The 26,272-nt window shown below is 42.2% G+C and overlaps 1 protein-coding gene across 5 annotated transcripts in view; it reads left to right on the top strand.

Moving 5' to 3' along the window:
• The window catches only part of rtkn (rhotekin), a 55,071-nt gene that overhangs the window by 19,911 nt on the left and 8,888 nt on the right, over positions 1-26,272 (top strand). For 4 of the 5 annotated variants that reach the window (XM_040019788.1, XM_040019789.1, XM_040019790.1 and 1 more), the window contains exons 2-3: positions 24,333-24,594; positions 26,143-26,196. In XM_040019788.1, the coding sequence (XP_039875722.1) occupies positions 24,333-24,594; positions 26,143-26,196 (316 nt within the window). Of the gene's footprint in view, positions 1-949; positions 9,884-24,332; positions 24,595-26,142; positions 26,197-26,272 lie in introns of those variants that run through there. The other variant, XM_040019791.1, reaches the window with a different exon arrangement.

Below are 26,272 nucleotides of genomic sequence, written 5' to 3'. Positions count from 1 at the left end.
GCTGGGACCAAAGTAACAAAGGTCACCATCAGTAACACACTACAACGGCAGGGAATCAAATCCCGCAGTGCCAGACGTGTTCCGCTGCTGAAGCCAGTGCATGTCCAGGCCCGTCTGAAGTTTGCCAGAGAGCACATGGATGATACAGCAGAGGGTTGGGAGAATGTCATGTGGTCAGATGAAACCAAAGTAGAACTTTTTGGTATAAACTCAACTCGTCGTGTTTGGAGGAAGAAGAATACTGAGTTGCATCCCAAGAACACCATACCTACTGTGAAGCATGGGGGTGGAAACATCATGCTATGGGGCTGTTTTTCTGCCAAGGGGACAGGACAACTGATCCGTGTTAAGGACAGAATGAATGGGGCCATGTATCGTGAGATTTTGAGCCAAAACCTCCTTCCATCAGTGAGAACTTTGAAGATGAAACGAGGCTGGGTCTTTCAACATGACAATGATCCAAAACACACCGCCCGGGCAACAAAGGAGTGGCTCCGTAAGAAGCATTTGAAAGTCCTGGAGTGGCCTAGCCAGTCTCCAGACCTCAACCCCATAGAAAATCTGTGGCGGGAGTTGAAAGTCCGTGTTGCTCGGCGACAGCCCCAAAACATCACTGCTCTCGAGAAGATCTGCATGGAGGAATGGGCCAAAATACCAGCTACTGTGTGTGCAAACCTGGTAAAGACCTATAGTAAACGTTTGACCTCTGTTATTGCCAACAAAGGTTATGTTACAAAGTATTGAGTTGTATTTTTGTTATTGACCAAATACTTATTTTCCACCCTGATTTACGAATAAATTCTTTACAAATCCTACCATGTGGATTCATGGATTTTTTTTTCACATTCTGTCTCTCACAGTTGAAGTGTACCTCTGGTGCAAATTACTGACCTCTGTCATCATTTTAAGTGGGGGAACTTGCACAATCGGTGGCTGACTAAATACTTTTTGCCCCACTGTAGCCGATAGGAAAACAGGAAATGGTCATGAGTAATTATTGTTTCCCACCAGGAGAGACAACATGATGTCATTGAACCCATTGACATTACTGGTCATATATCCCCCATACTAAGCCGGATATAACTTTTTTTTTTCTTATTTACTTCATACTGATTGCTAGTTTCTGGTCTACTTCTTCTTCTGAGTTGCAGAGTTAAATGGTGACATTTGCAACTATTCTTCTGAGGTCTTGTTTTTTTGCTCAAGTTGCAAAATGAGGATTTGTGCACAGCGCTTTAGCCTGTAGGTCAGTCATTGTTTAGGAAAATACAATTCTTTCTCTGTGTTTGTTGTCTTCCTGCTGCTTTTCATGCCCGTGATGTCGTCTGATTAAAGAATAATGAGATTCTCTTTTTCTGGATTCTGCCACAGTTGTTAGATATGTTGATATGATGACCCAGCATCATTTGCTGAACATGCGGAGAGCACAAACTGGAAGCGTAGACAAGTAAAGTCAAAAACAGCTGCTGAAGAGCAGCAGTGACTTTAGTCATGCAGTCATGGTCAGTCATCTCTAACCCCGGTTAACTGTGAGCTCATATTGGGGGTGGTGGGGGGTCATGTGAGAGTTTCTCTCTGCCTTACCCGAGAGTCGTATTCGACTGGTCACACGCTCCCAAAACCTAAACTTAGCTGAGGCCGTGCCTCAGATATTTTTACAGATTCTGGACTCTGCCATAAATATCCGTCGACTCATATTCACGTCTCTTCGTCTGTTCATCTGTCCCCTTGTGTGCATGTTGTCATGTGCTTGAGAACATGCTTCAGTTATATAACCACACACACAGACACACAAAGTGTGCGCTCCGGTAGCAGAAATTTCTTAGCTCCGAGCCCTTTAGACCCCACCAATGCCATTTCTAAATGGAGGCGGTGTTGGAGGGGCAAAGGCCAGACTGATAGCAGTTAATCCGTATCTGCCTTGGGACAGTAAACCAGTATCTTGGGCCCTGTAACTGGAGGGTTTGAGGCGCCAATGACGAATGCGTAGCAAGAGCAAAGGTTAATCTTTTTTTCTTTTTTTTTTAATGGACAGAAATGGTGCAGATTTAGTCATTCCACTGGCGTCCCTAGACTATAGTTTTTGTTATTTAATGTTTTTTTTTTCTGTTGTTATTCTCCTTCATCTTGCTCTTGTGTTTCTGATCTATATTCATTTTCACCATAAATTTAATCACTATATGTTTCATTCATCCTTTTGTCTAATGAATTTCAGCATTCAAGCCCACCATACCCCGCTAATGAAGCACCTAGTCAGTAGATGAAGTCTGCATGCGCGTGCATCTGTAGGTGTGCACGTGTGTTGGTTCAGCCGGGAGGCTCATAGCCTGTGTTACAGCAGACACAAGTGGAACGTATGCTAAAGCTAACAGCACTTTTGATACAGGATACACAAGTCAAGTCAAGTCTCAGCCAAAACACATTCCTCTGCAACAGACCACTTGATTGCGCTCCACTGCTTGCTGTGTGTGTATCTTTGTGCTTCTAAGAATGTGTGTAAGTAAATATTTGCAAAGAGTAATGATCCACTACTGTGAGCTATTTAATCTTTTATTTGATTAGAGACCTTTGGTTTAATGCCCTGGATTTCAGTGTCAGTGTAAGTTGTTATTTAGCTGTTTTCATTTGATCTAAATTAAGATGAAAGGTGTTGAAGCGATTTTCTACAACCTCAAATGGGTGGAAATAGCCGCACTTATTTACTTATAAGAATCATGTATATGTGTTTTAGCCTGATTGCTGTGTGTTTTTGACTTCTGTGCCATGGATTACTACAGTACCTTCCAGTTCTTTCAGTGCTGTATGCCAAAAGCAAGCACAGTGTGTAGGAGCTAGAGGAGAAAGGGGGCTTTGTATCACATCACACACACACCCATTTCTTCCCACCGAGCCCTCTTCTTTCTTGGAACAGCACGTCTAGCTCCTTACTCACGGCCATCCAGCTAACGTCAATCCTGCTGACTGCAGTCCAAATCAGGTGGCTCCCCTCCTCACGCTTGCACCCCAACATTCCCTGTCCCCCATGGTTATTACCACAGTGCTGTGTACCTCAGTCCTCACCCCAGGCATCGCCCATTCAGCGGTTAGTAGGAACAGAACAGGTCTGAATAGACGCTCTGTGCGAGCAGGAACCAGTTAGATGCTGGAGCCTGAGCCAGCTTCCTTTGAAAAACAGCAGGCGTGAGCCAGGAGAGTGAGAAGCAGAAAACAACATGCCAAAAGGTGTTGTTATTGGAACATCGACCTGCCTCCCTGCATCTTTCAAGCCTGCCTCATTTTGTCATTCACTTTCCTATCCCTGCTATTTGTCTCCGAAGCTATTTGATAGCCTCACTCTGTCTGCGCAACCGCCTCAGCTTTTGTCGCTTTGTTTTCCCCCCACGTTGTGTTTTATCTAACCCTCAAGCTTCACCTTTCTTTAATCCTCCAAAGAAAATTGGAGCTTCTTGAACTTGCCACTACAGGCATGATTCAAGCCTGCAGACTGGATTTGAATCTCTGCTTGACTTTTTGTGCATTCAAGCTCACAAGTCAGTGTCAAGCGTAGGTATTTAAAATGGTGTGTTCCATTTGTAAAATGTGAAATTAAAAACATCTGAGCGTGCCGGGGGTGGTGGCGCAGGCTGGTGGCGCAGGCTGGTTATCAGATGGTGGGAGCACACGTTGCGTTAAAAAAGAATATTTGGTTGTGTGTTTAATTAAGCCTGTAGATGTTGCTTTTGTGTTTGCGTCCATATGGATACAATTTAAGCTTGCGAGACGAAGTCTGCATGGTGTTCATTATTGTGTGGAAGTTTATGAGTCTTGCAGACCATTTATTTTATGTCTTTGATGAGGTTTATGTACTGTATGTGTGGGATCTTTGCAGTGTGGATGATTGTGTTCAGTTTATTTATCTCCATCGTGTGCATCGCTGTTTTTTGATCTTTGATTGTCTTAAAATTGCTTGCATGCAATAGGAGCTCCATCAAACAGGTGGACGCTTAAAGTGATGGAGAACAAGTATGAACAGTTACCCCCATTAAACCAATCCATTACCCAGTGTGAATTCCCCTGCAGAAAGCATGACTAGCATCACTAATATACAACCCTTAAAGATGTCTCTTCAGGAGCAGCATGAGTTTGTGTCCCTGTGTTTCTACAGCAGTCCAAAGTGCCTAATTGAATCACTACTAACTGCAGGATGCTTTGCCACTGAGTTGCAGCATGCTTCTGAAGCGGTGTCACTGGTGGGTGTCTGTGTTTGGCAGGTGGAACGACTCTGTCAGCATTTGCAGAGCTGCTGTCTGACCATCTGACAGTTCTGTCTTCATCAAGGACAAGAGGGATCTATTTAGCACTCTGATTTTCACATCATCTGTGAGACCTAGTATAATAGATTGTGGCTTGGCTGCTTTATTGTTAATGTTTGACTCATACAAATGTAAAATGACAGAAAGCAACCTGGCCAGCTTGTGTTTTATGCAGCTTGTCTCGGTTCTGTGGGTAGACGATGAATGGCTCTGCTGTAAAGGGAAACCTAAAGGCACAGGGGAATTCCAGGGTTTGGAGGCGGGACACAGCAGAAGCTGGGGCTTAAGACTGAGGTAGATCTGAGGGCCAAGGCTGCTGAATGGGGCCTCTTGTTGTGGTAGAGGGGTGTTGATTGGCATGGCGGAACTGTATGCCTCCCCCAGCCACGTCCCACACAAACTCTACTAGATCAAAAAAAAAAGCACAGTGTCTCATCATGATGATCTCACTGGAAGAAACTCTCCAGCTAGATGATGTCATGCTACTGTTTTGTAGTTGGGGTCAAAAGCTCAGGGTGATAATAGGAGGGTGTGTGTGTTGGATGGGTGTATATACTCCTGCTGGATGAATTTGACTGGAGCTGTTGTTCTAAAATCTTTGGTTTTAATCTCTTTCCTTCCTGCTTACACGTACACATATGCATACAGTTGTGATCAAAGCTTTACATCCGCTCATCATGGGCATGAATATCTTGGTAATTTGGGGCTTTTAATGATTTCTTTCAACCGTTCTTGTTCTAGGGTGAATGATTGCACAGCATACATTTTTAATGACTTTAAACCAAAATTGGGTGCACAAGGTTGGATTTATTTGGGATTTTCTCTAATCTGCACAGGGTGAAATGTATACATACACTTGCACTAATATTTTGTTAAATGTCATTTAGCACGTCACACCTCAACCAGATGCTTTTGGTAGCCATCAGCAAGCTTCCATCATGCTACCACCACCATGCTTGACAGGTTGTACCGCGGTACAGTGTTCCTCTTAGTTAACTGCGATGTTAAACTCACTTCACTGTGGACGGTGACACTGATGTCACAGGGACGGCTTTGGTCACCAACTGCGAGGACATCAGCTGTGTGTGTTGTTATAGGCAGGTAATGAGTTTCCATATGTCACAATATCTGTTTCCAATCTTATCTTCTTTAGGAGATGAAAAGGTTAATCTAGCTTATCCTCACCAGGACTAAGAAGGTGGAGAGGGATTCTTATTGGCTCTGTAGAGGAGCATGTCTCAGTATTATTGGCTGAGACAGATAGTTAACTCTGCCAAAGACCCCGTCTAAACCAGTCTTTTCTGAAGCACTGTGTCATGGGTCAGCACGTCCCCATGCACAGACGGCCACTGGGTTATTACACAACTACACGAGTCAGTTCACTGAGGCGCTATTTCAGGCCTATAACAACACACACAGCGGATGTCCTCACAGTTGGTGACCAAAGCTGTGAAATCCATGAAGATTGACAGCGAGTGTATATATAACTGAATGCGATCACTGTTGATGCAACTTGCATAATATTCCAGGCAGTGTGTTTTATCACGCTGGCTGTTAGATTTCTGGTGTTTTAGTGATAATGAATGTCAGGGTCAATATTTTTATGTCTTTAGCAAAATAATAATTTAAATAACATTTTATATAACTCAGATTTACAGGCTGCTGAAGCTCCACATAACTGTTACAGCTGTATTTAAGATACACAGTCATGAAAGATGAATAAATGCCACCTCTCATTTTATCTGTGTCTTTTGAAACTTCTGACAAATTAAGAAAAGGAAATGAAATATCAATTTGCATATATGCAGCTTTAATTTATATATATTTGGTCTACATCTGGCATTTATGTGAAAGCATATGTCTGATTCTATATATATCTATCAGGTTTTTCAGGAAAGAAAAATATCACACTGAACATGTAAAGGTCTCAAACTTTCATACAGCCATACAGTGCCTGAGGCAGCCTGACACTGGGAGCAGATCAATGACCCCGTTTGTCTCTAGAGGTTGTCGTGTTCTCTTAAGGCCAGCAGGGGTCTTGTAGGCTCACCATCTTGAAAACAGAAGTTGGTTAATTCCCTGCTATATTTAAAAAAAAAAAAAAAAAAGGTTTGGGATTCATTCATCATGCTTGATTTCTCTAATAAACTAAAACTTAACCTAATAAAGCTGTGATTTTGATTTAGGTAGAATAGAGCAAAAGCAGCAGTTTCTATTTCAAAGTTGTGTATGCTACAGTTTAGTTTAAGCTACACGAACAGTAGTATTTGGGTAAATGATAGACTATAAGGACTGTGACACAGCAAAGCAAACAATCATCTAACTTACTAATAACTTAATTTTTTTTTTGTGACTACTGGTACCTTGCAATAAAGAAATCAGAGCTTATTCGTGGGGTTGGATGTTGTGGGTTAGTCTATGTAAAACTGCCTCAACCATCATTTAATATCCTTTTTTGTTTTTCATATACTATCCGTCCTTTAAGCCATGATTGTAATTAAGATTTCATTCTAGTTCAAGCTGATGAAACGATTACAAATCAATCTGAGAACGTCCAGAAAATTGCTCTATAATTAGATGCACAACTATAAAAGGCTCTCGGCAGAAAGGAAAGGAGCTGAGGACATACAGTAATGGCAGAAAGGAAGGGAAATACTTGTTTGGGGATGAGGGCTGTTGTTATAGAGTCAATAGGAAGTGCTTGAATCACAGAGGGAGAGAGCTGAGGAGGCCAGTCTGGCTCGAGGAATTTCCTCTCATCCTGTGAAATGCAGCGTAATGACACAAATGCTATCATTCATTCAGCTGGTCCGTCTTGAGTTATGCAACATTAGAAAGCTGAACCTGACCCTGTGAGCATCCTATCTTTTGCCATACTCAGTGTATGTACTGCCATTTGCTAAACATGCACAGTTTAACCTTTTTCTTAATTTTTTTTTTATGTGTTAAATCTTTGGATCATTGTTTTGGTGCTGGTACTCATGTTTGTTGTTCCCTTTCAACTGCGAGTGAAAATTTGCCCCAGACAGCAACTTTTAAGGCTGGCTCCTGTCACAGCTAGTTGCTGATTAAATCTTAATCTGATTAACTGTGGGATATTTACAGCTCTGAGTGTTACGCTATTAAGGCTCATCTTGTTTTTGTTGCACGAGACTAAACTCACAGAGAGATGAGAGGACTGGAGGCAAATTTTAAGTACAGTATGGGTATGGTCACATATTTGTTTGGTACGTGGTGCATTCAGCTTTTGTGGGGGTGTCCTCTGCTCCCACAGCAAATGTCCTCAGCTAGAGCTAAAGAGCTGTAGTCCCCCACCCAGATGCACAGATGCATCATTGCCCTGTTGGAATGGACTTTGTTGCTCTATTGCTATTAGCCAAGACTGCCCACAGACTGACTCTCTCTTCCTCCATCCCAATCCTCCTACATGTCATCTGCTGCATCTTCTGACTGCATGCCTCATTCCACTTCTCAGCCCTCCCACAAATAACACATAACAAAACAACTGCGTTTTTTTGTCTTCATTCCCCGAGACTGTATCCAATCCACTGCTCTGGCATCTCGGAAAATATTAAAACAAAACTAGGGCCACTTTTGATGATCTCTGTTTATTTCCTGCAGATATACAGTTTCATAATATCCTCCTTGTGTTTTAACAAATAAAAAACATCCTGAACGCTCTATTATTAGTTTAGCAGTGTGGATTTCCTGGAGCCTAACTCAGTAGTTAGCCGATGCACCCTCACCGCTCGCTTTATTCCCACACCTAATTCTGGCTGGACTCATCTGTGTTTTCCATTTCCGTCGGCCCACAAATCACTCTCATATATCATCAGCTGACAAGGTGATGCGCTCCGCTGCTCCACAACTTCCCAGAGTGCCTGCATGGGTTAAGCAATGAGCAAAGGCAGTGGCAGGCATGCAAAGACAAAATGCAGAGGGAGAACCATACTTGGTTTTTTTTAGTTTGTCCAAATTGATAAGTTGCTCTGTCAGTGGAGTTACACATGCATGTCTACTTGTGTTGGCTGCCAGCTAATGTTATTTTATCCACATTGTGATGCCTTTATTGAAAAATTCTAGCTACAGTTAAGATTAAGCAGCTCATTAGTGCAATAATTTATGGGATTCTAGTAGTAGAGTGCCTGTAGTACATTATTTTTAATACTAAATAGTACTGCATAATGTTCTAATAGCATACATAAATGTGACTGTGCCTCTTATCAGAGAGTGACCTGCTGCATATAAATGAAATTCATTCCATTTATATGCTGAACTAAAAAAGCTGCATTTGTCAGTATGTCTCAGCTCTGTGGAGGTTTTGCAGCAGCAGTTTTGTGCCCCCGAAATGTTTGCAAGCAGTTCATAAAATAAAACAAACGATTTGTGTGACTTTTTCCTTTATTCTGCTTTCTTGAAAAATCTGTTATTAATGTATCCTGACTCTTATAACCACTCACTATTTGAATTGCTGAAGCAAGGACATGAGAGAAGATGGATGTTTTGTCTGTGCTGTGCAACAGTCCAAAACAGCATATTGACAGTGCTTGTGAAAAAAAAAAAGTTGAGTCATAACTTAAAAGAGAAAAAATCTCTTTGCCACCGTGTAGGCGGTGCAGGCACAAAGGAGCCACGTTAGATTTTACGAACACACTTACAACCCACTTTAACTTTTGGCCAAATTTGGAGCTGCCAAAAAATCCTGCTCTTGTCAGTTAGTCCTAAATATTTTGTAAGATTTTGGAAGAGTCCCACTGGAAAAGAAATACGTGTCTGCGTAGAGGCCTCTGTATTTCATGACAACAAACTGCTGAACAGTTTTTTTAGAGATATGTCTGACAGATTTATTTAAATATTTTTATTACAAGCAAACAGCTTATAGGCCAACAAGTCATTTATAATAATTGAAATTCCCGCAAACATTTATTATTATTATTATTTATTTATTTTTATTTTTTTTTTTGGTGGGTGCAAATACGGAAGTCGTTTTTTGTCATTACCCCATGGCAGTGTCCTTGTGATGCTGCTCCCAAGGGACCCGCGGAGGTTTAAAATGACAGTTCACTTTTCTCTGCGCGCAGCAACACACAGGCACACACACACACACCCGCCTCCTCAGAAGCGGCTCTCGGTTGGTCCATCAGCCGGTCAGTCTTCATCCTTCCCTTGTGCTGGTGATGTTGTGTGTGTGTGTGTGTGTGTGCGAGTCCCGACTGGAGCAGCGGAGCTACTCGGACAGCGACAATGAAGACGGTGACGGGAATGAAGACGGCGCAGACGGGCTCAAACATATGACCGCCATTCGTTCTCCCACCAAAACCAGCGAGCTTTGTGGTTTCTGCGCGGATCCTTAAAACTTCCGAAGCCAATTAGCGGTACCTATTTTCGGCTTTTCAGTGGATATTTCATCTTGCCCATAAATGGAGGTCCCTCAAAGGGAAAAACTGAGTTGAGGTATTTCACGTTGTGCGTGTGCGAGACGCTGAACGGACCCTGCTGTTGCGTAAAGCCCCCGTGCTTCCAGTTTGGAGAGTTGGAGGAGAGCGGAGTGCTTCTCTTTGGTTAGGATGAATAACTCAAAGAATCAAAGGGTAAGGTTCGCTGTTTTGCTTACTGCGGAAAGGCTGACAGCGATTGCCTTGATGGAATTGAAATTGTTGTTTGTATAGCCCAGTTACACTCTGGCTTGACCCACATGACCGTACACGAGCCCTAAAGAAGAAGCCCGTGTTGATAACGTGATGCTTACTCTGCCAGAATGCCATCAGAATATCGAATGAGCCTATCTTGAACCAATAAGCTGTTTTTTTGTTAAAATCACAACTTTTCCAACATCGCTCTTTCTGGTGCCATGATTTTAAACGTGTTGAAGAATATTGAAATAATAAACACTGTTTGTACCAAAGTAAACAGTGATTGGCAGTAAGTAGAAGTTTACAAATGATCGTAAGATTGTGCTACAAGTCCCTAACTGGTAGGCGTTCGGCCATGGGAACAGTTATTATTAAAATAACAACATTTCCCAAGGGCTCAAGGACCTGTTCATTAGTAAAAGCAATACATCACTTGTTTTTATTTGGGTTTTTTTTTTTGTATAATGATACTGTGTGTACTATTACTAGGGCTGGCAACTCAATTTATTATTGTGGCAGCACAGTGGCATCACCCAGCCTCTCAGAGTGAGAGAAACATGACAACTGTGAGACTCACTGCAGTAATGACTTACTTCTCCCAGTCATCAACCTTTCCCTTCACTTGTGAACAAATCTTTCCTGAATGGCTCGAGTTGGCAGGACAGAATTAGCCACACTTACAGACTTAACATGGGCTTTGAGAATGCCCTCACATGTGAATGTTTTCACATCTCTAAAAAAAAGACTGGTGTGGACTCCATGCCATACACAGTATATATATATATATTTATATATATAATGTATATATAAGTTCTTTTTTAGTTCACCATGCTTTCCACACAGACTAAGCCACAGGGAAAATAAAATAACACATGGAGTATGAGTACCAAAAAGCTTTTCTCAGTATCCTATACTTTAAGTACAGAGAGCCAGGCACACTCAGGCTGGTAAGACCACTTGATGTCAATGTATGGATCAACAAAACGGAGGCATTGTTCTCTCTTCATGGCCTCACTTTGGTTACATGAAAAGTTGCTTCCTTTTGTCTGTGTGTGTGTGTGTGTGTGAGAGAGAGTGAGAGAGAGTGTGTTTAGATTTTCATTTCAAAGGTCACCTGCATCACTCATATCTGGATTGAAAGAACAAGACCGATGTGATCTTTCCACTCTTGACATCCTTCTGTGTGTGTCTGTGCACACACAGTGCATATAAAGCTCAAAGCAGTATGTGTTCATTTTGTCCCGACTACTGTTACAGCCACAGCCATCTCTGATCATTAGCACTGAAAAGGTCACAGATATGTCAGAGTTCTTCCTTAGTGCCCACGTGGCACCGTCAATGCACAGAGTTCATGCTGATTGTTTCATTATTGTTATTAATCTTGTAAATAATGTTGTTAATCTTTTATGGATGTTGCTATTTGATGTACAGTTTTATATGCTGGTCTTAAACAGATTCTTCTTGCTTTGAAGTGCATATCGTGTTGTGCTTTTCAGCGCCTTTGCTCTTATACAAGGAGGAAAAAATTCAGCATCCTGTGCAATTTCCCTAGCCGAGGAATCTTTGGGCCCTTGTCTTACGATCAATAACCACTTACTGCAGAGGAGCTCTCTGCAGTCAAATCTCTGCCTGTCCACAGCCTTCTATATCTCCCTCTCTCGCTGTCTCTATCGAGATGTGAATCTCCAGTGTCTCTTCTGGTTGTATCTGCCTGCCTTTCCTTTTCCACTTCCCTCCCAGTCCTCATTCACCTTTGCAGTCACGTGTTATTTCCTTGCTGGCCTGTCTCTGGATTGCTGTGCGCCTGCAGTAGAGGTCATTCGGTTTCCAGTGCTGATATTGTCCATTGCTTTTTCGCTATAGGAGGTGAGGCTGCAAGAGAGAAACACAGGGGGGAACTGCAGCCCATTACTCTGTGTACTCCATAGTACGACAGCAGTTGTGGAGTAGTGTGTGTGTGTGTGTCTGTGTGTGTGTGAGAGAGTAAACCTCTCTCATTGAGCTTCTTGTCTAAGAAATTGTAAGAAAAATGAGCCACTTATACCGTACTCCACCACAATATTGCCTTGCCGCCCACCCAATTATAGATCTTTTAACTCCAACTCATTCATATACACCCTTTCTCTCTCTCCCGGGGTTTCTTACTTTCCCACAGTCTTCTTGCCAGCTTCAGTCCTCCTCTCTGGCTTTCGCATTCTGGCTTCATTGCCCAAACGAACGCTAAACAAAGCAACTTCTAAAACTGGCTCAACGTGCCATGGCAGCACTCTCTTAGTAAGTTCCATTCCAAATTTAATTGCTTCACAAGTGCCCCAGAATGAAAGAAGAAGAGGCAAACGCAAGAAAATAGATCAGACTAGATTGATCCACAGCCACATACCTGTGTAGTCTAAGAATCACATTGGAAGGCGTGTATTTTTGTTACACAATAGACAGGTGGTTCAGTGTGATCATGCAGATGAAATAGATGAGGACAAGTGTGATGGACAATCATAAGTAAGGCAGGTAAACAAAGAGACAGACAATTAAGGAAGGGTGATAACCACACGATGCAGAAAGAGATTGTCAGAGGATTGATGGTCATTGAGGAAAGAGCTAAATCCCAGACAGCTCATCAGACAAGCTCATCAGACAAGTGGATCAGAGTCAGGCCCAATCCACGTCCATCTATCACGTCTGTCTAAGGAAACAGATGCTGATCTGTCAGCCGTTTACACATCCCTACCTGACAGGCCATCTTCTTCCTGCTACTAGAGGTAAACCACTGGATTTTCATATGCCAATATAATAACAGCTTGTAGCCAATTAATTGATCTTTTTTTCCCCCTTAGAGTCTGAGAGAAGCTCGATATTCTGAGCAAACACAGCCTGTCTGTCTTTTATGCAGAGGCAGCATGTTTTCAGTAGAGCAGCAGTTTGCTTTCACCATTATAGCTCGCTAATGACATACCATAACCAGGTATAAATTATGCACCTGAAGGTGCAAAATGGCAGCTTACTGTGTACGGAGCCTCATAGCGGAATGGTGATGCTCACAGATACATGTACACAGAGGTCACTTAACTAAGTTGAGAACGAGAGCTTGATGATTCATGGGAGAGGACGAGCTTGTCTTATCAGGTTTGTTTGTCTTCTTTTTTCTCCGCATCTACGCAGTCAGTCAACTCTTTGGTTATGTTTGCTCAGAGGAATTGCTCTTGTGGTGCTGATGGGGCCGCAAAATGAGCACAAGCATACACAATAGATATGTGGAGATCACATGCGATGGATAATCCATCTTTCATCCCGTTCCCATGAGCCTCTGATGAAATGCTAGCACGGCTGTATAGAATCGATAGTAATAATAATATGAAAGATTTAGACTCCCTCGCTCACAAAAAGTAAACACATTCTCCCCATACATCGTGTTGCTCACAAGATATTGTTGTGTTGTGTCTGTGTGCCTCACACATGTGACAGAGGATAGAAAATATTGGATTTTGCTCAGCAAGTAATATGGAAAAAGGATGGGCACACATGCTTTCTAATTTTGAAATGTCCTGCTACTATCAGCTGTGTAATGTATTTAAATGCATGTATTTGTCTCTCTGTACGAGGGTTTCTGTGGACTGGAGTAGAGCCTCCATAAATACTTTAGCCTTGAGCAGTGAGTGACCCGTGACCTCTGTCTTTTTACAGCTTAACCAGTTCTGATATTTTTAGATATACTGGGCCAATAGCCAACTATGTTCCCTAAGTTTGAATTATCAAGTTAATGTTTACGTTTCAGTGTTTAAAACCATATTTTACTCTAAACAAGACAGGAAACCTTTCTCAGATGGAGATCTGTGAGCAATTTACAGTTGAAACCAATTGCAGTGGTTACTAAGGAACTTCCATCACTTCTTCTTTAACTTGGATGAATACCAGCACAAGTGGCTGTCTGGTATTTTATCAAAGGTCTTTAAGCAGTGAGCGTGGCCGCGTCCTCTTTTTCTGGCAGCTGTGGCTCATGATGTAGAGCAGGTTGTCCTCTGAGTAGTGGTCTGATCACCGGCTCATCATGTGTGTATAAGAATGTGTGACTGTACCTTGCAGCAGCATGAACTCTGTGATGTCAATAAGACTGGAAAAGCATCATTATTATCAGTTTCAAGTGAGCTAAAATGTTTCTGAATTGTCTGTGCACATTGAGAATAGTGCACCTAACCTTTCCAGATAAATGCCTGCTGACAGGATGTGAGGACAAATGGGATTCAACGTGAGCACTAATGTAGGAGCCTGGGAAACACAGTCCAGCCCGACTTGTGTGTGTGCGTTTCAGCGTGCGTTTACTTCCAGTAGATTTACATGTCAGCAGAAAAAGGCCGTACAATGTTCTGTTCAAGCTAAATAAATTGTCGAATTGTCTGTCTCCTTGTGGATTCTCTCTTTGAAGATAAATGCTTGAGTAAATGACTGAGTTTTTTCACTACTTTCGTGTGTATGGATGTAAATACGAACACCTCGCCACACCACTAGTCTGTTGAAGATGTTCTGCAGTTCTGCAGAACTGAGATAAGAAGCGCACATGGACACGCGCGCATTTGCCGCGATTAATTATGCTCCTCGTGCTCTTGTTCTTTTCGCTTTTCAATCTCATTTGCCCTTATCCGCCTTCTTGCCTTCCCGACTCATTTTCTCACTGTCTGTCACTAAACTGACACACATTTGTGTGCACACATGCACAGGGAGACTCCAAGGGTTAATGTGGACCATTAGAAACCAGAGCAGACTGTAAGTGCTGTAAAGTGGCGCACAGGCAGGCTCGTGGACTGTAAGTGGCTCTCACTTTACATGTGTTTCCCATGACACATGACATTGATATGACTTTCATTAATCAAGCCACTGAAACAAATACTGCTTTTACTATCTGTGATACCTCCCTTAGCGTTTGGATCTTGGAGTGTGGCTCTTTCAGAATGCTGTTAATTAAGGATACCTCATAACATAACCTATTTATTTATATATTACAGTAGATAGTAAAGGCAGGTAGATCATAGTGCCTCTTTTTATCATCTTAAAAGCTAGAGTCAGCCCCTGCACACTGACACATGCACACACAGCTTCCAGCCTCATCTGTCCCCTTTTTTTGGTCATTTCACCCTCAGGGCAAAGAGCCAGGGTCAGTGTAGTGATATCTAGTTCTTCTCTAAGTCAGCTCAGTAATCCAGCAGCTTCATGAATATTATAATGAACTCATTTCAGAGCTCTCGCTCGTCGATAGTGGTTCACGGACACACATACACAAATACGGGAGGACACATTTGTTCTGCCTTGTTAGCACGTCTTCTTCTTTATCTTTCTAGTTTATAAAACCTACGTGGCGAATAAAAAGTATCACCTCCCCTACACCGGATCTCACATGGGCCAGGCGCATGAGGTTATATACACATGCAGGCATATAGTCTAAATAAGTAGAGGGCTAGAAGCATTCACTTTTCAGATTTACCCACATTAGTATGGTCTTGGCCCCGCATGCATAAAACTCAACTGAATCACCCCGTGCGTGTCTGCTGTACAGGAAAGAGAGCGCAAGACAACAGGGGGGAGTGTTTGTCAGGCTTAAATGCTAGTTAGGCCAGCTGAGCTAATTAGCCCAGATTTCCTCGTCCTGATTCAGAGAAGGAAAGCTCTGGATTACTGAGTGTGTATCTCCAAAAATGTGCAAGGCTGTTGAAACTCGAGGGATTTGCAAAAGTCAGCTAATGAGAGCTTCACAATTCACTTCGAGTGTTTTGATTGGTTTCTAATAGTGAGATAACTAGTCACCCCTCACCCACGCTGAGGATGAAAAGAAGCTTAATGGTATGGGACCCAGCAGGAGGTGCCTCTCTCTTTCAGTAACCTGCTACTGTGACCTCTTGGCCTTCTAAACTCTCCCTTTGTGCCTTTAAGCTGCTCCTCATTTGCCATTTGTCCCAGTGACCCCCACCCACCCCCAGATTAATACTCCATCCTGTGACCTCATAAACATTACAGCCATACAATATTTCCATCTCATGACAGACTGAAGGGCGTCGTAGAAAGGTTGAAAAAACGAAACACCCGATTCAAGTAAATCATGTAATACTGTTGAACAGACAAAGCAAACGTGAAAAAAGAGGGCAAATGTTTTAGCCTGTCAACCTGAAAATGTGAACATCACATCTAGGTCCTGTCCTTGCGTCCTCCTCCTTTTCTCACACCCATCCGGGGTGTGAGGTAATGTGTCATTCTGAGAGCCATCAGTCAGCATAACAAATGTGCACGCACACGCCAAAGTTCTTAGGAGATTCAGATGGATGTTTTTCAAGGGAAAGTGTTGTGTCACCTTCCTCGCTCAGGCCCTTCACAGCCATATATTAGCTTGAGCGCTAAGTGACACAGCCAACTTCCGTTCACAGACTAACGCTTCTGTTCAAACCTCAACTTCAGGTGATGGGAAACGAACAGGCTCTGAAAACACGTGAAAAATTCCTGCACGGTGCGGATTAAAATGTCACGTCGTTCTTTTTTTTTTTTTTCTTTTGCCTCATGTGGGTCTGTTAAAGGGATTAAATCCCTTTTCCTGTATCACCCCACTTCGATATGTACTGGCAGAGGCCTCTCGTTGAAAGACATCAGAGTGGTCTTTGATCATTTGCTTAAAAAGACCTGCGTCAAACCAATTCCTCTTTCCAACCCCTTTTTTTCTCATTCTCTGCCCGGGTCTTTGGTTTACAGGAAAAGCCAGCTCGGTTAATAATAATGTGTCAACTTAATAGTCAGTGGCTGTTTCAACATGCAGTGCACAACACTTGCTGTGTTGATAAGGTGTCCCTGATGCAGTTACAATTTTTGCTGAGTGTGTGTGCTTTTTTGTAATTTGTTAACTGCTTCCTGCAGCTGCCAGACAGTTCAGTCAGCCAATTACTATCATTAGGGTTCCTCTGTGACTGTTTGATCGGAAAGAAGGCTTCTTGGTCTGTCCCCTAATTCTCCTAATTCTAAATATGCAGATTGTGTTTTCTTCATTTTATTGAAGCACTACCCAAGAATATGATTATTACCCTAACAACAGAAGTTTTTTCGTAATGTTTTTGTAGCACTGCTTTTAGATTTGGGCTTATGAATCTAAACGGATTTACAATCTGCTCATTTGTGTCGGGACATGGCATTATTTCGTGTTTTGAATGCGCCCCACTTTGTTCCCTCTGGTCCTGACGAAGTGAAATAGAAGAGAAGCAGGAGGGGGTGCTGCTGTTATTAGTGTTCTTGTGTTGCCGATATTCATAACAAAGTACCCCGCGTGATGAATGTATATCTGTTTTTCCAGCCCGCGGTTATTTACGAGTCTGGTCTGGAAACTGTGTGAGGTTTTTCACAAATCTATACTGTGCAGGCCTGGTACTTACATGCTGGGAGACCACACACACACGCATGCTGTAGATACACTGTCCGACATGCAGGTGCAAATATATATCCAGCTGTTATCACCACCTATATGCTGACTTTTAAATAATGCAATCCCGGGTTTAGTGTGCACAGCCATGTAAGAGCAGTCGACCTCTAGAGTCTCTATAAATTGCTGAATGATCACTGCTTGGCAGACTCTGAGCTCCCTGCACTCTCTTGAACTTCCAAACAAATTTGTTTTATAGCCCAAAATTCACTCCAACGTTGTTCTCCTTAGGGCAGGTTGCCAAAAAAACAAGTACACTTGCAAGTACAGAATGCACCGATAGAACAAATACACACTGATGCGCCTGCATTTGGTTCTTTGCATACAAAGCAGGCATATGCCTGCACCTTAAAACGTGATTTAGGACACAGGCGTATGCATATCATTTCTTTCTTTAGCACTTTCTTCTCTGGCTCCACCCAGTCTGCGCAGGGACCCAGCTGCAGTATAACATACTGCCTTTGTGTGAGAACAGCTGGCTGCAAAGTCACTTGGACACGGTCTCACACACAGACGCAGTGCTCACGCAGATACGCATGTAGTTTTCCGTGCGAGCAGAGATGAAACGGTCTCTGCTGTTTGGCAAATAATTGGATGCATAAGCTTTTGGGAAGAGAGGGAGTTCGTGGTGATTAAGCTATAAGAGCAACCCCATAACAAATCACCTCTGTGATGACATCAGCATGTTGGCACCTAGACCTGCATACACTGGCGCATTTTGCCTCAAGTGAGCGCCCAGGGAGTGAGTAAGTGTTAAGTGCGTCCTGCCAATGGAACAGGCTTGGACTGCTTTGTAGCCAGCTTCACTGTCATAAAAGCAGCATACACTCCACCCATTTCTGCTTTTCTATCTTTCACGACCAGTGCCAAACCAGTTCCCTTCAGTGTTGTTGTGCTCTGGCTTCCCTGCACCAGCTGGACTCTGAAAGACTGTCTGATGAATGCAGTCATTGTTTTTCAGTGGTTTAGGTTTGGTTTTGGGATTGTTTTTTGGAGGGTTTTTTTTTCCTGTCTGCTCCTAATCTTACTCCAGTCTACATGTTATGTAAACAGTCATACATATGTGCATGGGATGCATTTTTCACGTGCACTGGTATTTGTCTGTACACAAATATAACAGTGGAGTCTGCTATTACTGCCTTCTGGTTCCCTAACACCCCAACACACTTCCTTTTATGCATTTATCCACAGTCTAGCCATTCTGCTTCCTCAATTTTTTAAACTCCTTTCTCCCTATGTCTGTATCTTCCTTCTGATTTTTCATTCTCTCAACTGATTTGCTATTGATTTTTTTTTTTTTACTTCTCTTCATTCATCTCTTACTTTTTTCTTCTTTTTTTTTTTAACCCTGTCAGCTCTCTCCATCCTTAGCATAGCTTACAGCCATGCTCTGGGTGTGGGAGAGGAAGAGGGTAAGCAAGAGGGAAAGTAGCGGAAGAGGGTGGAGAGGAAGGCGAGGCACATAGTTGTGGCTGGCTAATTGAAAGCCAGCAGTTTGGTCAGTAAAGTCCCAACGTATGGGAGTGGTCAGGAATTTGCTAGCCTGGGTTTTGTGTGGATGTGTGTGTGTGTGTGTGTGTGTGTGTGTGTGTGTGTGTGTGTAATAAATCCAGAGCACATTTGTGTCAGTCTGAAAGTCTGTGGCCATAAAGATTGACAGATTGTGGGTGTTTTTGTGAGTGCCTGCGCAAGACCATTTCCCTGTGTTTGTGTGTGTTTCAGTCCTGCTGATGCTATTGTTCACAGTTATCATCATCATCATCACCACCTCTTTTAAATCTGCCTCTTTCCCTTTTCTGCTAACCTTTTTTTTCTTTGTCCAGTCAGCTGTGGTGTTCGTTCACAAGGAATTAAGAGTCAGCAAAGAAAGAAAAGGTGGTATGGTTCAGTGGTCTTAAGAGAAATCATTCTTTGTACTGGTGAAGGATACTCGTTCCATCCCAGTTTATAAAATCGCCTTTGTGTACTCTTATCCCCTTACAGGGTGAGGCGAGCAGGAGGACAATATTTACTGCTGGTATCCTCATTGATTTCTGTGGTATATACTACATGTTTCAGACATCCCACGCTTCACTGTGAACATGCTAGGGATGCAGTAATCTAACAAGACTACAGGGTCCACATTACAGCCACGCTGGCAGCTCTGTGAGTCTGCACGTGGGCAGAGCAATCACTGAATATTAGCATTAGCGCTCTAACACACTGACAGTTAGATATGCTCAGTATATGTGCGTAGCGTTTTAGCATAATTAAGCAGAGGGATTCTTGCTGTTACCTGTGAACATTCTTCCCGACCTAGTATTAACTGTTCATCCTGCCCTGCGTGACTTTCACCCACAGGCTGTTTGAATTATTATGTAATAACCCTAACCCCTAGGTCTAATCCCACGCTTTAACTACGGCCGTCTGGCCTGTGTAGAGATAGAGGTTAGAGGTCAAGGGTCAGCGATCTGAACAGGAAAGGCTATTCACGCAGAACAGCACATCGTAAACAAACCATTACACACCATCTGCAGGGGCGTCAAATCCCGGAGCAGCGCGTGTGTCTGTGCTTGTTTGTGTAGGTGTGCGTGTTGGTGTCTCTGTGATCACACCCACAGACACGCAAGTGAGGATCAACACAGCCAGACGGGGACAGAGAGGTGACAGAAAGTGACCATCTGGTAGCCACTGAGGCATCAAATTACCTTCTGAAAGGTTACATTAGCATTATGCATATACTGTGTGTGCCATAATGACGCTTTTAAATAGTTCCATTATCAAACAATTATCTGCAACCCAGCAGAGTTACAATCTGAGGAAAAACAATTTGTGGTTTAAATGAAATATTTAGACAGGAAGGACGGCCATGAAATTTTCCACAGATGATTTGATGAACCCTGTAAACATCACTGATAACCAAATCTATCTACAAAGGGCTAGCAGCAGGTCACACTTTACTCTTACCTTTATTAAATGTCTTATCATCTGGAGGACAGATTAGCACATTCATGATGAATCCTGTTGTTTTGAACATGGAGTGTTTTCCTCTAATACCGCAATCAGATTGATTTCTGTGGTTTTGAGAAAAATGTGTCACCCACTAGAGCCAGCAGCTTTGTGTGGCTGGATACATAATTCTGGTGCGCATATTTATGTCTCCCTTGGGGTAATTTTTAATCACTCTGGTGATTCCCTTGATGTTTTGTCTGGTGTATAACAAGTAAAAATTCCTATTTATGTACTCAGGTTGACTAAATGCTACAACACTAAATGATTTCCCATCTGTTTCAGCTTTGTTTTGCATCAGGCTCTTTGTCTTTTCCTCTCCGCACATCAGCAAATATGAGCGTCTTAAACTGAGATGCATTACACAGCAAACTTTATGCTTTCTTAGGGTTGGCATGCTGGTAGCATTTAGCCCCGAGCACCACTAAACCTCACAGAGCTTCTAACATTGTTGCTACACATACCTTTACAACATCTAAATGGCCAACCTCTTAATTATGCGATTTTCTTCCTTTAACCATTAAGCTTTGAAAAGACTCTCATGTCTTCATTCATGTTTGTTCTTTTTTCCCTCTTCACCCCTGCTCATTCACAGAGCTTTCTGCTTAATTACATCTACAGCAGAGTTGTTATATAAACAAGCACCTTTTTCCTCTTGCCAAATCTTTGTCTCTTTAGCTGCCACTTTTGTTTTCCATCAACCCTTCAGTTTTTCATCATCTTCCTCACCGGGATCCTTTGTGCCTAACCTTTTAAAAATATAATCACATTTTTTGTTACTTTTCTCAATTCTTGCAGTTCCCCTTCACAGTTTCCTCTCTTCTCCTCTCGTCCTCCACCCACACCTTTCACCCTGTCAACACATATCTCCTCCTTTTGTCTCTGTTCCTCTTTTCTGCTGTTTTTCTCAAGATTATCCCTGTTTCCTCTGACGGCTCCGCTTCCCGTCTGTGTCTCTGCTTGATGCTCAGCACGCCCTGCATCCCTGTCGCCTAACCACCCTTCCTTCATCTTCGTTCTTTCTTCTGTCCGTCCTGCCATCATCACAGGCAGTCAGAAATGCCCACTGGTCTAACACCTGCCGCTCTGAACACACAGCGCGTGTGAGCTTATGAGGTTGTGTTTGTCCACGCCTCTGAGTATTTATGAAAGATCATGAAAAGAAAATGTCAATTCGTTATGGCATGTGTGTATGTCTGTGTTGTTAAGTGTTGAACTCAGTCTGTTTTTTGTACCCTACTGGCCTGACGTAGAGCCAGACTTCTGGATTAGACGTGGATCTAGGCTGCTTGAATTCTATTCTGAGATCCCCAGAAGGAAAAGCCTGTTAAATTAGCAGCTATAAATACAGGACTTCCTCCCAGCAGGTCACTCTAAGACCTACTGCACCGACCTGGACAATTTCTTTGCTCCCTATGCATGTACAGAACTGTACCCCCCCCCCCCCCCCCCCCCCCCAGCATGTTTACACTGAGTAGGAGATGCTCTGTATCTCATTGTACAACTGTATAGTGACAATAAAGGCATTCTATTCTATTCTATTCTATTCTATGTGTGAGTGTGTGTTTTTATGGGAGTGTATGCATTCTTGAGAGCTGTCCAGGCAAGCTTACGTCTAGTGCTGCATGTGTGGTTTGTGGCATTGCTGCTAACAAGGACATTGGCCTTTCACTCTGTAAGAGTCACTCCAAATTTCTTTTTTCCTTTTTCTTGCTTTACCCATATAACATAAAAAAGATGCAGTAATTTTATCACTAACTTACTCATTGCCTGCATTCACATATAACTTGTAACCTGTAGCACATGATAAATAAGTGAAATGTCTACATTAGGCATCTCAAGCATCAAGAACACTTGGTATCATGGAAAGTTTGGCATAAAATGTCACATTTTACTGCAAATTCTTTTGTTTTTCACATGCATTTTAATGCCAAGTATAGTATTGTGCAAATGTCTTGAGCCACTCCCTTTTTAAAGTGGTCCTGGGCAATAGTTCCTTCAGCTATTTGTTTATTTTCAATCAATTTTCAATGTTAATATTTTGTTATATCTCTTCATGGGACAACACTGAAGATATGTAAAGTAGTCAGTGTACAGCTTGTATAACAGTGTAAATTTGCTGTCCCCTCTAAATAACTCAACACGCAGCCGTTATTGCCTAAACCGCTGCAAAGTAAATGCTCATGAAACAGTGCTTGACCTTGAAAATTAAAATTTCCTCTTGTACCTCATAGTCATCCAGTAGATAACTGTTATGTTTATACTGTTGTTATAATTTGATCACCTTGATTTTTCAAGAGTGCTGTAATTGTTTTTGGGGCAGTAAAAGCGTTCATTTAATGATGGAGGCTATTTGTTTAGCCACGTTGTGTTTAACAGCTGCAGTGTAGATTGTGCATGACTCTAGAGTGATCATTATCTCACTGCTGTGCCTGATAGTTCTTCTGTTAGAGTGTTTCTGTGGAGAAATCTCACATTCATCCCATTTTAATGTGATATCCTGTTACTGTAGCAAGTAAGGAGCAAGTACTGCTGGAGCGCTTATGACAGACAGTGTTTTTGGTGGTTTCTTCTAGGCAAGGAGTTATTTAATTCATGTATGATTTATAATTTCTAGTATAGCTTTCACCACCATGCAGAAACAATGTGGTCATATCCTAAGAAGCATTTCTTTCAGTGCAGCGGTTAATCACACAAAACCTCAGGTTGTAGTGCAGTCCAGCGAGAATCTGCGTCCAAATGTAAACTTTCCCATTGAAATCAAATTCATTCCCCTCCTGCTGGCTCTCTGCTGAACAAAAGTGACTTATTCTTAAAGAGAGAAAGAGAGAGAGAGAGCCAGGTAGAAAGGAGAAAGAGCATGTGGAGGACAAGAAAGAAAAGCCGATTGAGGACGGTGGAGTGGAACGGATGGGGTCTAAGAGGAGGTGAATTATAAAAGCTTAAATGAAAAGAATAAAAAATTCATAGGAATCAGACAGAGAGAGAAGATAAATGAGTAATATTGGAGTAGCGGAGAAAGGACGAGGCATTTATCAGGCAGAGAGCGCTCGGAGCATTAGAGGTTATATTTGAGGACAGCGGATTCTTGTTAATGTATCGCCGGAGATGGCGAGCAGACACGCTCTCACACACGTGCTTCAGCAGTCAGGGAGAGGTTGAACACCATCTGCTCAACAGTAAAAATAATAATAATAATGATAATAATAATAACAGATTGTTTTCAATTTAAAAATAACCTTACTGTTCTATACTTCTTAACTGGAATTTACACAAATGCTTTTGCAGGCAGGGTGGATTAGCATGAACCCTTAAGCTTAGTCAAACTTTTCTTTTTCTTGAGCTTTGTTTGATTCCTGCGTTTATTTTTGTGTTTGTGAATACTTGTGAGTACTGTATATCTACATTGTGTTTTCATTTCTGAGCAAAGTTAAAGTTTGGGGGTTTATTTTGTTTTTGTTTTTTTACTACACCCATGTGACAGGTTTCTTAAAGCACATTGGCTAGATTTAGTTTGATAGCGCAGTGCTGTTTTTTCTTTAGGAAATCTGTTTGAAATCAGTTTAAAATTGCAAAGTACGCATGTGCACATTTGAGTATCTGGGGGTATCTTCGGGACACAGACTCAGTGTTTGACAGCTTCATTCTTTATCTCCCAACTTGAGAGTTACCGCTCCGTCTGTGTGAGTGTATGCCAAGTGACTTTGCACTAAATGATTCAACATGGACGTGTCTGCTCAGCAGGGGTGTGGGCTCATTGTTAAGAGGGCTAAAGGCCATGCACACACATACACAAACTAATGCAAACAGACTCTTTGCTTGAAGTTGTCATTTCTAACCCTTTTTGTGCCTTTATTTCTCCCAAAACATCATTTTTTAAAATGTCTTATCAGTGAGAAGTGAATCTATTGTGTACCTCACTTTCAAATGGGTCTTCATTACTCATAAATGCCTGTTGTCCCGCTCTCGTCTTTGCAGGACAGCGACATTCAGAAGAAGATTGATCATGAGATCCGAATGCGTGATGGAGCCTGCAAGCTGCTGGCTGCCTGCTCCCAAAAAGACCAGGCTTTGGAAGCGGCAAAGAGTCTACAGACATGCAGCACTCGTATCATGGCCTACATGTCAGAACTGCAGAGGATGAAGGAGGCTCAGGTCATGCAGAAAGTCACACGCAGATCATCAGATGCAGGGCCGATGGACGACAGGCTCCCATGTAAAGGAAAAGTCGCCATCTCAGGTGAGAAATAGACAAAAGCATTTATTTCTGAGAGAAAAGTGATAGGAGAAGGTTCAGGGCGGAAATTTTCCCAGCATTTTGGAAGATTTTGAGAAAGCTTTTAAAGTTATTTTATCATTTAAATGTGGCACTGTTGTTGCCAAGAGACTGTGACCAGCAGTAAAAGGAGGAAATGGATCAAATTTAAGCTTCCTCTTATTGCTGTAATTTAATGCTGAGCTACTCTCATCAGCCTTTAATAGCGGATGTTTCATTTTTAAATTACTTTGTACTTTCTGACTTGCTGCTGTCCACCACATTGATGAAAAATCACTCTGGAGATCAAGACAGTCAGATCAAATTTTACTGTCATCTTGTCTACTTGTAGAATGTAATGTAAGTAAACAAAGACATTTTGAAAAGCATTATTGTAATGATTTACACATTCACCCAGCAAGCGAATGATCCGTGATTCAGTCATGGGATGTGGCACAAATGCCTTTGCAGTTGCATCAGGAAGGGTAAAAATCTGCCAAATTAAGCATGCGGTGCTACCTGCTATGGTGACGCTTTGTGAATAAGGGAGCAGCCAAAAGAAGCTTATTGAGATTCTTAAGAATAAAAATCTTCCATACTTTTACTCTTAAACTCTGTGACAATAAATTGCATTATTCCCAGTAAACCGGGGCTTCATGCAGCCTCTCGGTTCATCAGTTCAGTTCTGTCTGGAACAAGTTATTTTAGCTCCTGTCGCTTTAAGGCTCCCTGCCATAAAATTCCACATTATTCCAACTGGCAGTCCCTCATAAATGGAAGATTTGAACAGCAGGCGAACTTTCTGTGCACGTTTGGAGCTGTGAGATGACCGCATTAGTGACATCCTCTTTCTTTTAATTCATTTAGACCCAAAAACTTGTCTGCAGCTGAGCGCTTAGTGCAACCTGAAGTTTGCACTAGTGATTGGTGCCTTGTTTGCGACTTGGTTAATATGAGCAGCCGTTGTTATTGCAGGATATTTACAGTCATGTGGCAAAGAAACTCCCATGATTCAGTAGCTTGTGGAATCACTTTTAGCAATCCTATTCTGTGTTATACAGCTATGTGTTTTTCTCCTGACAACACTTCCAAATGAGCTATACCTGTTCAGTCTTTCTCAAATTTTAAGGTTATGAACTTTGACATTTAAGATGTTAACTGTGGCCTGTAGAGTCTGAGATGCAGCTCTTAGGTATTTTCCAGTTTCTATCATCGTTGCATACTCTGACCTTGGGGTGAATTTGCTGGGACGTGCAGTCCTGGGAAGACAGTGGTTGTGTGTTAGCACACACCCGAAGGCTCCAGACCTGCAAACTGTCTAAACTTCTGTTTTCATAGAGATATCTACACTTGCTGATGGTTAACTAATCAAGTGCATTTGATTAGCAGCACCTGACTGCTACTTATCCTCCTAATTCCTATGACAGCAGTAAGGCTATTGAGGGTCCTGTGAAAGCTTTCTTTTTCACATGACTATAAAGAAAGGCACAATTGGTCCTCTGTTGTCTAATCTTCAGCCTGTTGTCTTTACAGATCTTCGGATCCCTCTCATGTGGAAAGACACGGAGTACTTCAAGAACAAAGGAGGTGAGAAGTCATGTGTGTGTGTGTGTGTGTGTGTGTGTCTGTGTATGTGAAGAAAGTCATTGATGACTTATGAATG

This window comes from Simochromis diagramma, unplaced genomic scaffold (genome assembly GCF_900408965.1).
Source record: "Simochromis diagramma unplaced genomic scaffold, fSimDia1.1 OVJJ01000822.1, whole genome shotgun sequence".
Classification (NCBI taxonomy): domain Eukaryota; kingdom Metazoa; phylum Chordata; class Actinopteri; order Cichliformes; family Cichlidae; genus Simochromis; species Simochromis diagramma.
This window is presented reverse-complemented; position numbering and strand designations above follow the sequence as displayed.